The 14,566-nt window shown below is 35.5% G+C and overlaps 1 protein-coding gene across 1 annotated transcript in view; it reads left to right on the top strand.

The window, feature by feature from the left end:
- pwn (calcium-binding EGF-like domain-containing protein pawn) overlaps positions 1–14,566 on the top strand; it is a 69,853-nt gene that overhangs the window by 51,610 nt on the left and 3,677 nt on the right. Inside the window, exons 11-14 of the mRNA XM_072534216.1 lie at positions 2,523–2,739; positions 10,360–10,485; positions 10,747–10,927; positions 14,066–14,350. Coding sequence (XP_072390317.1) covers positions 2,523–2,739; positions 10,360–10,485; positions 10,747–10,927; positions 14,066–14,350 — 809 coding nt within the window. The remainder of the gene's footprint in view (positions 1–2,522; positions 2,740–10,359; positions 10,486–10,746; positions 10,928–14,065; positions 14,351–14,566) is intronic.

The raw sequence follows: 14,566 nt of genomic DNA, 5'->3' as shown, positions 1-14,566 counted from the left end.
GCTTCATAAAAAGCTTTTTTTAAGATTTACCAGACAATAACTTACAGTGTTTTTTGAAAATATACTTCAGTTACAGGATTTCGGTTTCAGAAACGTCAAAGAAACGTACGAGCACGTCAAACACAACATAAAAAAGGCGACATTAGATGCTTTGGGGAAACTTGAGAAAAGAAATACCCAACACAAAGTAAAAATAAACAAAGAAACCAAAAAATGTATTGACGAGAAGAAAATTCTATATATGAAAAGTATGAGCACACAAATCCTCAGAAGACACACAGAAGTACAAAGAGAAAAACATAGAAGTAAAACGAAGAAGGGCAAAAGAAAAGAATGAAGAATGGGAAGAAACATGTGCACAAATTGAACAATACATAGGAGGAACAAGGAATTCGGAATCCTGGAAAATACTGTAATCTTTAAGGAAGAATAACAACGAAAAGGTCCAAATACAATACATATCAGAAAAAGAGTGGGAAGACTACTATAAAGAACTATTCACAGAAAATCGCCCAGATTTCATAGAGACAAACACATAACAGGAACAACAACAAAATCAGAATGAAGAACAGATTGAGATAACATTAATCGAAGTAAACAATGCCATAAAGACTTTAAAGAACAAAAAATCAGGGTGACCAGGAGGAATCGTTAATGAACTAATTAAGTACGGAACGGACAAACTATACAGAATTATACATGAAATGTTCAGTAACGCTATAAACCTGAACGAAATACCAGATGAATGGTCCAAAGCATATATAACCTCGATACATAAAAAGGGAGATAAAAAGAAATGCGGGAACTACAGAGGCATCAGTGTGATAGCATGTATGGGCAGGTTATATGGAAAAATACTGAAAGAAAAATTGGAAAAATCTATCTCAAATAAAATCGGAGAAGATCAGGCGGGGTTCACGGTAGGAAGATCTTGCATAGACCACATTTATACACTCCAACAATTAATTGAAAAAAAAAAATGGCAAAAAATATACCAGTACACATGGCATTCATAGATTTAAAAAAAGGCATATGACACGGTCCCCAGATAACAACTATGGAACACGATGAAGAAAATCGGAATAACTCAGAGGTTAATAGAAGCCGTAAAAAATCTTTACAATAACAACAAGGTAAGAGTTAAAACCGGCAATAAATACTACAACGAATTTAAGACCACAAAAGGTTTATTGCAGGGATGCTCTACATCTCCGACACTGCTTAAGATATTCCTCGAACAAATCTTAAAACCATGGAAAAGGAAATGTGAAGGGATGGGAATACCAATCCGGGACAACTTCTTGTACACATTAAGCTTTGCAGATGACCAAGTGGTAACGGCTCAAGATGAAGAAGATATGTGCTATATGCCCCGAAAATTAGAAAAGGAATACAAAAAAATGGACTGGAAATAAATCTAGAAAAGACAGAATATTTAACAACAGAGCAAGAACCAGTGAGAAACTTGGAAATGGACGATAATAGGGAAATTAACGGCATTGACAAATTCAAATATTTAGGATTCATACTCTCAAAAAATGGAACAACCAAGCAAGAGATAACCAGCAGATTAGCACAGACAAGAACATGTATTAAACAAATCAACGGGGTACTGTGTGATAGACAGATTACCAGAAATACAAAGAAGAGAATTTATAACACCTTGGTAAACAGGTCCAAAATCACAGCAACTGAAATGGAGTTCATGAGAAGAAGCTGCAGAGTGACAAAAATGGATCGCATCAGAAATGAGGAGATAAAACGAAGAATGGCAGTAGAACAAGACATACTCAGCTACATCGAAGAAAAACGTTTAATTTGGTATGGACATGTGAGAAGAAGATCATACAAGGCGGATAGCAAAGATTTCGGATTGGAGCCCAATAGCAAGGAGGAAAAGAGGTAGACCCCGAAGATCATGGAGGGATGAAGTGGACGAGGCCATGGAAAGACGAGACCTTAGAGATGGAGAATGGCAAAACAGAAAGGACTGGAAACGTTGGCTGAAAGAAGGAAGGTGGCGACAGCTGTAAAAATCCTTATATAGATAGATAGATAGACTTTAAAATCCCCATCAATTTAAGGCCTAATTCGTCACATCCACATAAATACCGTCAGGTAGCATTTCTAAGCATAGTCTATAATCTTTTTGGAATACTGGGTATATGCTATCTAACAACACATACCAGTGGAACAAGCGGGAAAGGAATTCGAGCAAACCGCAGCTACACAGATCAAGTATTCGTGCTAACTGAGTACCTATGTGGAAATAGATTTATAAAAGGAACTAAAAACATCCATTATTTAGTTTATTTATCAACGGTATATGACAGACTACAATGACAAGGAATGATATATAAATTTATACGAGCTATGCCATGAATAAGAGCACTCATTTCTGATATTATATTTTGCCCTTGCATTATTGTTGTACTTCCAGATTTAACTAGGTATTTTTCTTATTTTTAGAGAATCTTACAATTTAATATGTACCTAAATTGAATTTAAATGTTCTTTTTTAGACCTGGACGAATGTTCTTCACCTGACTTACATGACTGTCACTCGCTAGCGAGATGTATAAATATTTTTGGAGGGTTTAAATGTGAGTGTCTTGAAGGATATAGAGACCCTTGGCTAGACAACAAACACCGAGCAGGCAGACACTGTGAGCAATGTTCTTCGCAACATTGTAACAATAGGGGAGAATGCAGGTATCAAAATGGGCAAGAGATGTGCACGTAAGTATAATTTATATAATTTTTATGTTTTATTTGGTTCTTGCAAATTTACACGTACAAAAAATAAACACTAGATAATAATAGACCAGCATTTCTATGTCTAATTGACCTAAAGAAAGCGTTTGATAGAGTAAGACTCAAAGATGTAATCGATCTTCTGTACAATAGAAAAGTTCCCATAAATATTATAAAAACTATTGAAAACATCTACCAAAACAATAAAATTGAAGTATAGAAATAGGCGGCAGAATAAGACAAGAGAATTAATTGAGCCCCATGCTCTTCATTTTCACCATGGATAAAATCATCAACTGAATGAATGGACACAAAATAGAAAAAAAGAATGGAATAACCACATAAGTAGACTGGAGGAGACCCGTGTCGTCAAATAGCAAAAGATAAGTCACCAATCGGCAAAAGAAGTATCGGACGATCGCGCAAAAGATTGAGTGACAACCTTCCACAGAGGTACAGCTTGTCAAATTTAGGGTGATACTTGACAAATTTGTCCACTTGCGTAGAAAATTAAGTGAGAACACATTCGGAGGAAAAGAGATACATAATGCGCTCGGTCTCTTCGCCTCGTTGGTATACTCCATACTACAAGTTTACAGAGAGTGGTCTCATTTATTAATGGAACTTCTATGATATGTCTATATTTTATGTTTTTTTGACGTTTCAATTTTTCCTTCGGAAATTTTTCTCAAAATACAAAATATTTTGTTTTGTTACTTGGTAAAAAAATTCTTCTAATAATTATATTTTATTTGACTCATTAATATTGACCATTCAGTTATGTTGAAGCGGCAGTTTTTTCGAACACTTCTATAAATCTTTCGTTCTGTAATTTAATAAGAGGAATATTGGCAGAGATGAAAGCTTTACATTTGCGTTACAGTAAACTGTATAAGAATAAAAGAACAGTAGTTAATCTTATACCTGGAACATACCGACGAAACAATTTATTACTTAATTTTTATACTAGAGTTGTCGTAATATTTTATTTTTTATTTGAAACTTATTTTAAACTAAAATTGTGGCTTATTTTCAATAAAAATAGTAAATTACATTATTATGCCACAAGAAAATAGCCTAAGAATAATTTTTATTTTAAATAAAAACACACACACACACACACACACACACACACACACACACACAAGCGTACAACCCAGCTCCTACAGAGATATGTGTTCCAATGGAATAGTGGGACCCACATGTCTGAAGATCAAACCGGTCACACTCCCTTCGAGTGGAACCTATCTGACCCACAAGCTATCCTTCCACCCCTCCCCCTCGCAGAGGAGACTGTACTCATTTTTTACTTTGGAGACCCTGTTTAATAGAACATCTTCCGTATATGGTTAAGCCACCTAATTTTAGGGGTAGCTGGAAGAGCTTTTCTCCCTTTGGATGACTAAAAACTGAATGACTACTTAGGACTCATGTTCCCTAAATGTGTTGTCCAGACAGTGGGCCATCGCCCATCGACCTGGGTCGATGTCTCGCTGTCCAAACTGTGTGTTTCGGTCACTCAGTCGTCGAATTGGCAAAATGAATTTTGTTCTCCTCGGCGACTGGGTGCCCAAAAGGCCTGTCCATCCGCCTACGTCTGTCGGTACGTGACCTCAATGCTCAGTTTACGCGTCCTTCAGAAAGGTGTTTCGGTGCCACTGGCGCTCAAACTCACTGATTAGTTTGATGTCTAATACTACTTTTAGATACAAATTACTTGACTACACAAGACACTTGAGATAATTTAATTTATAACTCACTACAAAAAAAAAACGATTAAAATAAAGTTCGTCTTCTGTCTCCGAACTACTATTTTCTAGAGAATCCACACTATCAGTGTCACTATCTTTCTGCAAATATATTATTAAATCGTCTACAATTAAGTCTAGAGCTGGTTCCTTTTCCATTTATTAACGCTCATAAGAAATAGCATGCTCGCAATATTTTTTCCACTCATCTTGGGAAAATTTGCAGAAAAACTCATCACAATATGTTTCAACATTTTTAAATTTAAAATTTACATTTTTATTTGCCACATATTGTTTTAGACCAGCCCACACTAACTCAATTGGATTTAAGTCCGGGTGGCAGGGTGGTAGTCTTAAGACGAGAGTGACCTGCATTATTCATAATCTGATCTATTTCATAAGTTTTATTTCTGGGTTTGTGCAAGAGGAATGAATATGAGTTTCATCCATGTAAATTATGGGCCGATTTTCTTCCCTATATTGTTTAATATTTCTGAGAAACTTCCTCCGGGGCACTTGTATATTGGGTTTTTCCATTAGGATTTTCCTGTTATTCTTCGCTTTCTTCCATCGAAATCCCATATCTCTCATCACTTTTCTCAAAGTTTCATGCGACCATGTATAAATATTTTCTTCATTAATTTTTTTTTGTAATATGTTGCAATGTAGAAACTCGTTTTTCCGTGACATAATTTATTATTATACGCCGAAGTTAACCTTTGTCAAAATCGCCCAAGTTGGATTTTGGAGCAGATCTCATTCTTTTGTTGCTATCCGTTTTATAGTGGCTATACTTACTCCCGTTGCTAAGGAAGCACGCTCTTGAACTTTTTTAAAATCTTATGCGGATTTTGCATCGCTTCTCTCTGCATAAAAATAATTACATTTACTATTACCTCCCTCGTCTGTCCAGACAAGACTTTGCCTTCTAATTTTGAATGAAAATCCATGTTTATAATTTAACATACTTAACAATAATTATTTACTTAAAAAGTCAAATCTATTGTAATACGATATTTCTTCAACACACAGTAACTTTAAACATAAGTAAAATAAAAAAAACTTTGTCGCAGACTATACAAGTACCTTGTACTTCGAAGGGCCAAGAAATAATAAGGACGAATTGTGTTGTGGTCGAATGCGCATCGTGGGTGGAGCCTAATTTCAAATCGGCCAAGTATCACGTTAAATTTGACAAGCAATATTAATACGCCAATGAACAAGCAGACTTGTATATAAAGAGGAAGAAGAAGAAAAAATAAAACGCTTGAAAATTATCAAAATATGAAAGTCGATATGCGTCTCAATATTCTAATAAGAACCACGTAGTGAGTTTATTTATTATTGCAATAGAGTTCTTATATTCCAGTATCCGTAATTCCTTTGATGGAGATATTAATGCATTATAAAACGAAGTAAATTTATTTTATTACTGTTTCACACTTGATTCTACATGTCTTAACTAAATAAATCGAGCAGAGGCGGTATTAAATATGTCATCCCACCAGTTAGACTATACAAGTGTTTTAATTAGTTATCGTAGTTAGAAGGCGGAACCATTTTCTTACTAATCGATTTTTAACTACTTCTATTTAATTTTATGATTTGTCACAGTTTTAGAAATACCTATCCGACTCTATGATTCACAAAGAATTTATTGGATATGAATGTGTAGAAGGTTTGGCCAGTTAGACTATACAAGTGTTTTAATTAGTTAACCTAGTTAGAACGCGGAACCATTTTCTTACTAATTAATTTTTTAGTAATTGAAGAGCTTCTTGCAAAATAGTGGTAAGCCACAAAATAATAAAACCGAGATATTGATATTTAAAGTTTTAAGAAAATCTAAAAAAAATTTGCTTTAAATGTAAAAACCTTAAAAAAAAGATGTTTATTCGAAAAAAATGTGGCTTAACATGTTCTTAAATTAAAAAAATCATAACACAAAAAAAATAAACTAAGTTATGTTTCTACAATTTCCCCTTCTTCATTCACATAGTCAGAAGCTTCGTTTAACTGATTATAAAAAGTATGGTAGACTGGCGGAATATAAGGTAACAAGCTTTTCATATTTTCCAGTTTATTTTTCGCAATTTTCAGAGGCTCGTTATATTTCTTGAGAATATTTGACAACTCTATTGTTACAGGTCTGCCTTTCCTTAAGATATTAACTTCTTGATAGTCTCCATTGACAGTATGTTTGACAAAAATTGACCCCACTTTTTCTGATTTAAATTGAAAGCTGTATATTTTTGCAAAATTTAAGCTCTGCTTGTCTGGAAAACGTGCATTTTTATTAATATTATTGAGAAGAGGTTCAAAACTGTAAAAATAATTTTGGGTCATCTAGGTAACAACAAAAGGATTCTTTTTATTTGCTTTTGTAATAATATCTACCCAACCTTCTGACGAATAAATAATGGGTGCACGGTTTCTCTGACGCTTCTCAATTTGAACAAAATCTTGGTCTGATGGCATAATAGAATGGCCACTAACCAGAAAGTGATGCGTTATTTGTTTAAATTTCTTTTCCCTGACTAACTGCAACCAAAAAGCTATTAACTGCCAATTGTTGTTCTGACCAGGACAGTTATCGGTAAAAACAACGAGTTCGTCATAATCTGACTTGTTCTTCAAAAATTTCAGATTTCAAACAGAAATAACCTCATCTGCTCCGCGCTTAGCTTGATCTTCGGTCCATAAGTACATGTGTCCTTTATCATTGGTACAGTCGTGAATCCCCAAGTTATAAAGCCACAGTTTTCTGCAGTAAAATGCAGGACCAGTGCTTAATTTTGGCAGCCACATACTTTGCTGTAAGTCAAACGAGATTACCAATTTTGATTTGTTTATAACACATTCGTTTTTTTCAGTTTTTAGCAAAGTTTGCATTGCGTCAGCTCGAGCAATATGTACGTTTAAGAAAGTAGTTAGCTCTTTTTCTTGTTCTTCGTTATTAACGTCTTTTGATGCCTGAATTTTAATAGTCGTCTCATCACAAGTCTTACACGTATCAGAACGAGGTAATTTAAACCCTATGTTATAATGAGTACAAAATATTTTTCTGTATGCACTTTCTTTAACTGGCGTAATATTCATTTCTCTACACCATGGCACATAAAAATCTGTACATAGTCCTGTAGTAGTACTATAGTCAGTTTTGACTGATTGAATCTGTTCCTCTGAATGTTTATTAGGTCTGTTTGTGTGCTTACCTCTCTTATTAGGAATACGAACCATAGCTCCGAGTGACTTCATTTTAAAAATATTTTCAATTCTTCCACGAGATTTTTGAAGACCATGAACACTTAGGAATTCAGTCTTGCATACTTTAATTTCCATCTCCCCTACATTAACCAAATATTCAGCGGTAAATTTTCTTCTAGAAATGTTGCGTTTTTGTTTTTTCTTATACGATCTATTCTTATTTTTTACTCTGATACACCCAAAGAGATATCTATTTTGAAGGTCGAATGAGCCCAAATCCCAAAATTTCTTAAATAAATGTTCATGATTACCTTGCAGTTTCTCCCTACATTTATTTTTACATTCACACGGTTCGCCAATTTCACGTGAACTAAAAATCGTCTTGGTTTTCTTCGAAGTATACTGCTGTCCAGAATTACGGCTTCTTTTTCTGTCATTTCGATCATAGTGTTCCTCATTTCTTTGTCTCCATCTTGGTTGGTTTTCTTTTCTCTGGATTTACCTCCTTATCTTCAAAAAGCCTTGGTATTGGTTCCTGCAATTCATCCTAAATTACAACAAAAAATGACTGCATTAGACTCTAGAATTTGCGAATATTTCAGAATTTTTATATCAACAACTCGATAAGCCACATGGCATACCATATTTTTCCATGTAATATACACGAAATATTTTTGTGCAAAAACATGATAAGCCAAAAAATCAGAAAAAAAAGCTTACCTCGCTAGATTGAGACGAAAAATCATCGCTACTGGGCCTAAAATCTTGCTACACTATCATCAATAAAATTTACATTTAAAGTGCTATTTTCGCTTAAAACCGCTCTTAATTCAGCACGTGCACCTGATGTCGACGCCATTTCGATGTGGCTTACCACGGTTTACGCGAAAAAGTGAACAGAAAAGGACGATTGCATAAACACGATTCATCAATAACTCCGCCATCTATTGCAATAATTACCAAATAATTTTTGTGTTGCATAACATAGGTTTCTTTAATACGTAATGCAATAAAATAGAATTCTGTAAAATTTTGGCTTACCATTATGTTGCAATAAGGTCTTCAATTGAACTGTCACAGTTTTAGAAATACCTATCCTACTCTATGATTCACAAAGAATTTATTAGGTATAAATGTGTAGAAGGTTTGGAGTGTGTTTTTTTTTTTCTTTTTGTAACCGTTAGATAGTCCTCACGTATATTATAAACAAGCGGCTCCAACCACTAGCAGAAAATATTATTGGAGAGTATCAGACGGGCTTCCGAAGGGAAATATCGACACTGGATCAAATATTTACAGATCTTGAGTAAAACATGGGAACATGACATTGATGTTCACAACGTGTTTTTAGACTTCAAACAGGCATACGACTCAGTCTAAAGGAATAAACTCTACAATATATTGACTTAATTGGCAATACCACACAAGCTAATTAGACTCATTAAAGCCACAATCGATGAAACTCAGGCATGTGTACGAATACAAAATCTCCAGACAGACTTTTTCAAAATTTTGCAAGGACTAAAGCAGAGAGATGGGCTGGCCCCAACTTCGTTGGCTGGCACTGAAGTATGCGGTTAGGCAAATGCAAACTGGACGAGAAAACCTACTGACCAACCGAACGGTTCAACTGGCTGCTTATGCCGATAATATTAATATTATGAGTAGAACATCAACAGGAGCACAGGAAACATACGCAGAGCTAAAAATGCAAACAAAAAGCTAGGTCTGGAAATTAACACAGAAAAAACAAAAATAATGATACAGACGAGAAGAAATATAGTACCACAAAACATTATACATGAAGATGACATTAAAACGGTTGGAAAGTTTACATACCTGGGAGTAGAAATATATGCCTACGGATCAGAAGATGAGAAATACGGAAGAGAAGGTATATATAGGTAATACGTAGGCAAACAGAGCCTCTATTTTGCCCTCTCCCATATATTTCGGTCTAAAAATGTCCACCGAAATACAAAGATGAGAATCTATAAAACCTTAATTCGACCAATAGCATGCTATGGCAGTGAAGTATGGGTTCTGAAAGAAACATCCAAAAGCAAACTCGACACATTCGAAAGGAAAGTACTGAGGAGAATACTAGGACCTGTGAGGGAAAATGGAATCTTCAGAAGTCGATACAACAACGAGCTTTATCAATTTTAAAAGGAAGCACCACTGTCAGACTTCATTAGAATACAAAGATTGCAATGAGCCGGACATGTGATAAAAATGGAAGATGATAGGCTACCAAAAAGAGCACTGAATGCTAGAATGCAGGGAAAGCTAAGAAAGCGCTGAGAAGACACAGTAAACAGCGACGCACAAGCCCTTTTAGGAGTCCGTGTATGGAGAAGACCAGCCACAGACAAGCAAGTGTGGAGGCAAAAAATAAAGGAGGTGAAGGCTCCATTTAGACTGTAGTGCCGTAGAAGAAGAAGAACCGTTAGGAAGTAACGGATCACTTTTTTTAGTTTAATTCGTGATATTTATTGTCTATTCTGCAGGCTAACGAAAATATTCTGCAGACCATTATAAAGGTCATTGTAGGGAGTTTGCAAAGAAACATAGAGTGTTCAAATAATTTTGTGGTCAATATTAATGTAATAATTTTCTTAATCTAATCCAAATAAAATTAAATTTGCAGATGTACAGGAAATTACTATGGAAGCCAATGCGAACTTGATGGTGAAGTATTAGGTGTTGCTATTGGAGCCAGTGTAGCTGCTATTATTATCATTGGATTGACTTTGGTCTGTTTAGTAATGTGGAGGTGAGAATTATTTTTATATAAATTTATATACTTTCATAAGCTACAACTATTTGAATGCATGGGAGATTAATGCTGTTGAGGATTCCTCTTCAGGACAAATTGTCTCAAAGTCACATTCTTTTTAATCCACTAAACGTCTCTCTATCTCTCTGATTGCCAACATTCCCACTGTCTCGCATGTATTTCATACGATATTTTCACATAATGTGTTACTACATACTTTAATTGTAACAAATATTTTTTTTAATATTATTTTTTTAGTCGTCGATGGAGCCGAGAACAAAAAGCAGCTGTTGGCAGCCCTGTATTCGGCTACATGGCTACCGCCAGTAACACTGCGAAAACACCAGTGGTTGGTGCACCTCCATATCAACTTACTTTAGAAGATAGGCTGAGATGGGCTCAAATTGCTGACGTTATGGCTCAAGCTAATCATTATGCGGTATGTATCAAACTAAAATATTGCATTTTATGTCCAGAATATCATCAGTTAAACAATATATTTATATACAGATTGTCCAAAAACGGTTTTTACAAAGGAAAAATAAAAATTCTGGTAATTACTATTTAAATGGGAATAAGCCACAATTAAAGGTTAAAGTACGATTATTGATGTTTCAATTTCCAGTTCGGAAATCGTTCTCAAAATACAAATATTAGTAAATTTACTAGTAAATTTTAAATTAGTAAGTTTACTAATGTTTCTATTTTGAGAACGATTTCCGAAGTGGAAATTGAAACGTCAATAAACGTACTTTAACCTTTAATCGTGGCTTATTCCCATTTAAATAGTAATTACTTTAACATGCCACAAGAAAATAGCTTCAGAACAATATTAAAAATTCTGAAAATCATTTCATGCCAATTTGACGTAAATCTAGGGTGTCACGCGGGACAAGGGACAGGATCTTGTCCCGTCCCGTCTCCCTCACTTTTCCATCTGTCCCGTCCCGCAGTTATTTTAGCTGTCTCGTCCCGTGTCCCGCAGGACGTCCGGCTATTTCGCGAAGCTAAAATTATATTTTCTAAATAAGTAAATATATACACTCGCGATCATAAAATCCGGGTCATCTTGAAAATTTCAAGTTTCTTAAATATTTTTGCCTCTGGTGCAGTAATAACCTTTTTTTTGGCTAATGTATTTTTTATTTCTCATCAATGTTTGATTTGAAAGAAAAAAAAATGGTTTTTTATTGTTTTTATTGAAAAAAACAGAAAACAAATCAAATTGTTGATAAAACAGACATACGAAAAGAAGAAATGGAAAATACAGAACGTGGTAAAAAATCAGTGAAATTTCAATGACCAATATCGTGTATTGCCTCCCCTTGCTCTAATAACCTCTTGCAGACGACGGGGCATACTCTCAAATTTTCTCCGGATTACATGTTGTGGTATGTTATTCCACTTTCTCACTAACAGATCCTTAAGCTCCTGTGCGTTGTTAGAAGGAGGTGTATGGGTTTGAATACGTTTTTTCAAATCACCTCAGAGATGTTCGATGGGATTCAGGTCCGGAGACCTAGCTGGCCAGGGTACCCTCGTAATTCCAACTTCGTCCAAGTATTACATACTGACCCTGGCAACGTGCGGTCGCACGTTGTCCTGCATAAAAACGGCGTTTTCTCCAAGCCCTGACATATTGGGCATAACATGTTCTTCCGGAATCTACGTAATGTACCTTCGTGCAGTTAGGGACCCATTTTCGATGAAGGGTAATTCTGTGTGGAAGTCGGAAGATATACCTCCCCAAGCCATGACCAAGCCTCCACCAAATGGCATTCTTGGAGAAATGCAAGCTTGTGAAAATCGTTCACCGGTTCTGCTCTAAACTCTTACACGTCCATCGGATCCAGTTAGGCAGAAACGGGATTCATCTGAGAATAACACTTTGCTACAATCGTTAATTCCCCAATGCGCGTATTGTCGAGCAAAAGCTAGTCGTGCAACTTGAGGCACCCGGCGAAGTGGCGGTCCTCTAGCCATTACCCGAAAAGATAGTCAAGAAGAACGAAGTCTTCTCCTGACTGTTGCAATGTTAACATTGCAATTTCGTACTTCCTGTAGGCAATTTCGATGCATAACCGCAGTTGAGGTCCGGTTTCGTAAAGCCTGAAACACAAGGAAACGGTCATCTCGTGCCCTGGTCGTTCTTCTTCGTTCAGAGCCAGGTCGTCTGGTTAGCAAACTCGTCTTCTGAAAGCGTTGAAGCACTCGTTGAACCGTAGAAAGGCTGACGCCAACAGTTCTTGCGACTTGCCGTTGAGTGTGACCTTTTTCCACAAGTGCAACAATTTGTGCCGTTTCAACAACAGTCAAAGGCATTTTTGTCAAAAAATAACTACTAATAAACACTAATGGTGGTAATAATAAACGTTTGTCCGTTGCATTTGAACAGAAAGTCGAAGTACAAACGAGATATTTAAAACAAGCGGAGTTACAGGTAGCGTTCATTTTGGGAAGTGTGCAATTTACCGCGAAATCGGCACTATTGGAATTCTTTGTTACAAAGGAAACCGCAACCATTCTCAGAAACATGTATTAGTTTGTATTTGTGTTATTATTATTTACGATAAAGCTCGTTAAAAATGAAATATCGGTGATTTTCAAGGTGACCCGGATTATATGATCGCGAGTGTATTTATAAGAATGGTATAAACACAAATTTAATATTTATATTTTTTTCTGAGTATATTTTGTTTTTAAAAATTGTCAACAATTATTAAACATTAAAATTATATTAATAGACCAATTTAATAATAACTTCTCTTTTTAAGAGTGGCACCTTTCCCTTATCCCGTATTTCTTTTTATTTATCATGTTCTCGGTAAGATTCAAAGGTATAATCATCTGGTGGTGTCGGGTGGCGGTTTATTAGGAGGACCTACACCAAAATCAAAACAATTTTTTTCATACCAGGCGTGCATCGCAATAAATCAAAAAGAATTGTCCAAAATATTTTAAATTTTTTTTTTATTTTATTAACTAGATTTCACCAATATAAATTGTTAAAAACAGAATACCTTTTAATTTTTATAAATATTTATACGTTGCAAACATAATGCAGATTACCAAATTATTCCAATAATAATAAAAGTGCAGTTTTTGCGGGACGTCTCGCGGGACAAAGCGACAGTCCCATCCCGCGTCCCAAACCGCAGCAAAAATCGCTGTCCCGTCCCGTGCTGCGGGACCAAATGTGAGACAAAGTGCGGGGCGGGACGTCCCGCATGCAAAATGTTTCCTAAGGGAGCTATACCTCTTTAATGATGGCAAGCTTACTTTGATTTGTTCCAAATGTCTTTAAAACAGTCTTTTAAGTAATAGCATTCTGTATATTTATTTAGTGAAATGTTTGACATGAATGCGGTCTTTTAATTGCAGTCATAACCTTGTCATTTATAACTTTTTGGTCTTAATTCTTAACTAAAATAATAATTGTATTAACGTCAAAGCAATTTACAAAGTAAAACACCGTGTCGTTCGGGACAGTGTTGTTAAGGTCCGGATTATTTCTTGAACGACTTATCACTAAACACAACATTATCCCCCACCACTAATTTATTTTTATTTTATTTAGCCTGAGCCTGGCCTAACAGCTCCGACTCGGCCGTCTTCGGCGTTGTTCGGTTATCCGAGTCTTCCAATGGGAGGTACCATGTCACATCATGGCCACGGCACACTGCCTCCAGTACCCTTGCCTAGGCTCACTCTACAGGCGCAAATGGCCGCTAGAGCTGCAAGCATTCACAGTGCAAGACACCAGGATAACTCCAGTTCTAGCGAAGAAGAAGACAAGGCTGATTTATTAGGTAGAAATTTCCATGTACCTAGACCGAAAAGTCGAAGTAATGCGTCCATAGCCGTAAGTATATTTGAAATAAAAAGTAATATTTGGAACATTAAAAAGTTTAATAATTATTTATGTAAGGGTACAGTGTTTATTAAATGCAAGTGGAAATTGTCTGCGTTAGGCAACGCATAAAGTGCAATAAACACTTCTGCATGAGTTGCATACAATATTTTTTCTATATAAATATATAAATAGTCCATTATTTAGTAAAATAAAATAAAGTAAATG

The sequence above is a fragment of the Diabrotica undecimpunctata genome, chromosome 6 (genome assembly GCF_040954645.1).
Source record: "Diabrotica undecimpunctata isolate CICGRU chromosome 6, icDiaUnde3, whole genome shotgun sequence".
NCBI classification, from domain to species: domain Eukaryota; kingdom Metazoa; phylum Arthropoda; class Insecta; order Coleoptera; family Chrysomelidae; genus Diabrotica; species Diabrotica undecimpunctata.
The sequence above is the reverse complement of the archived record's forward strand: the minus strand, read 5'-3'. Positions and strand labels throughout refer to the sequence as shown.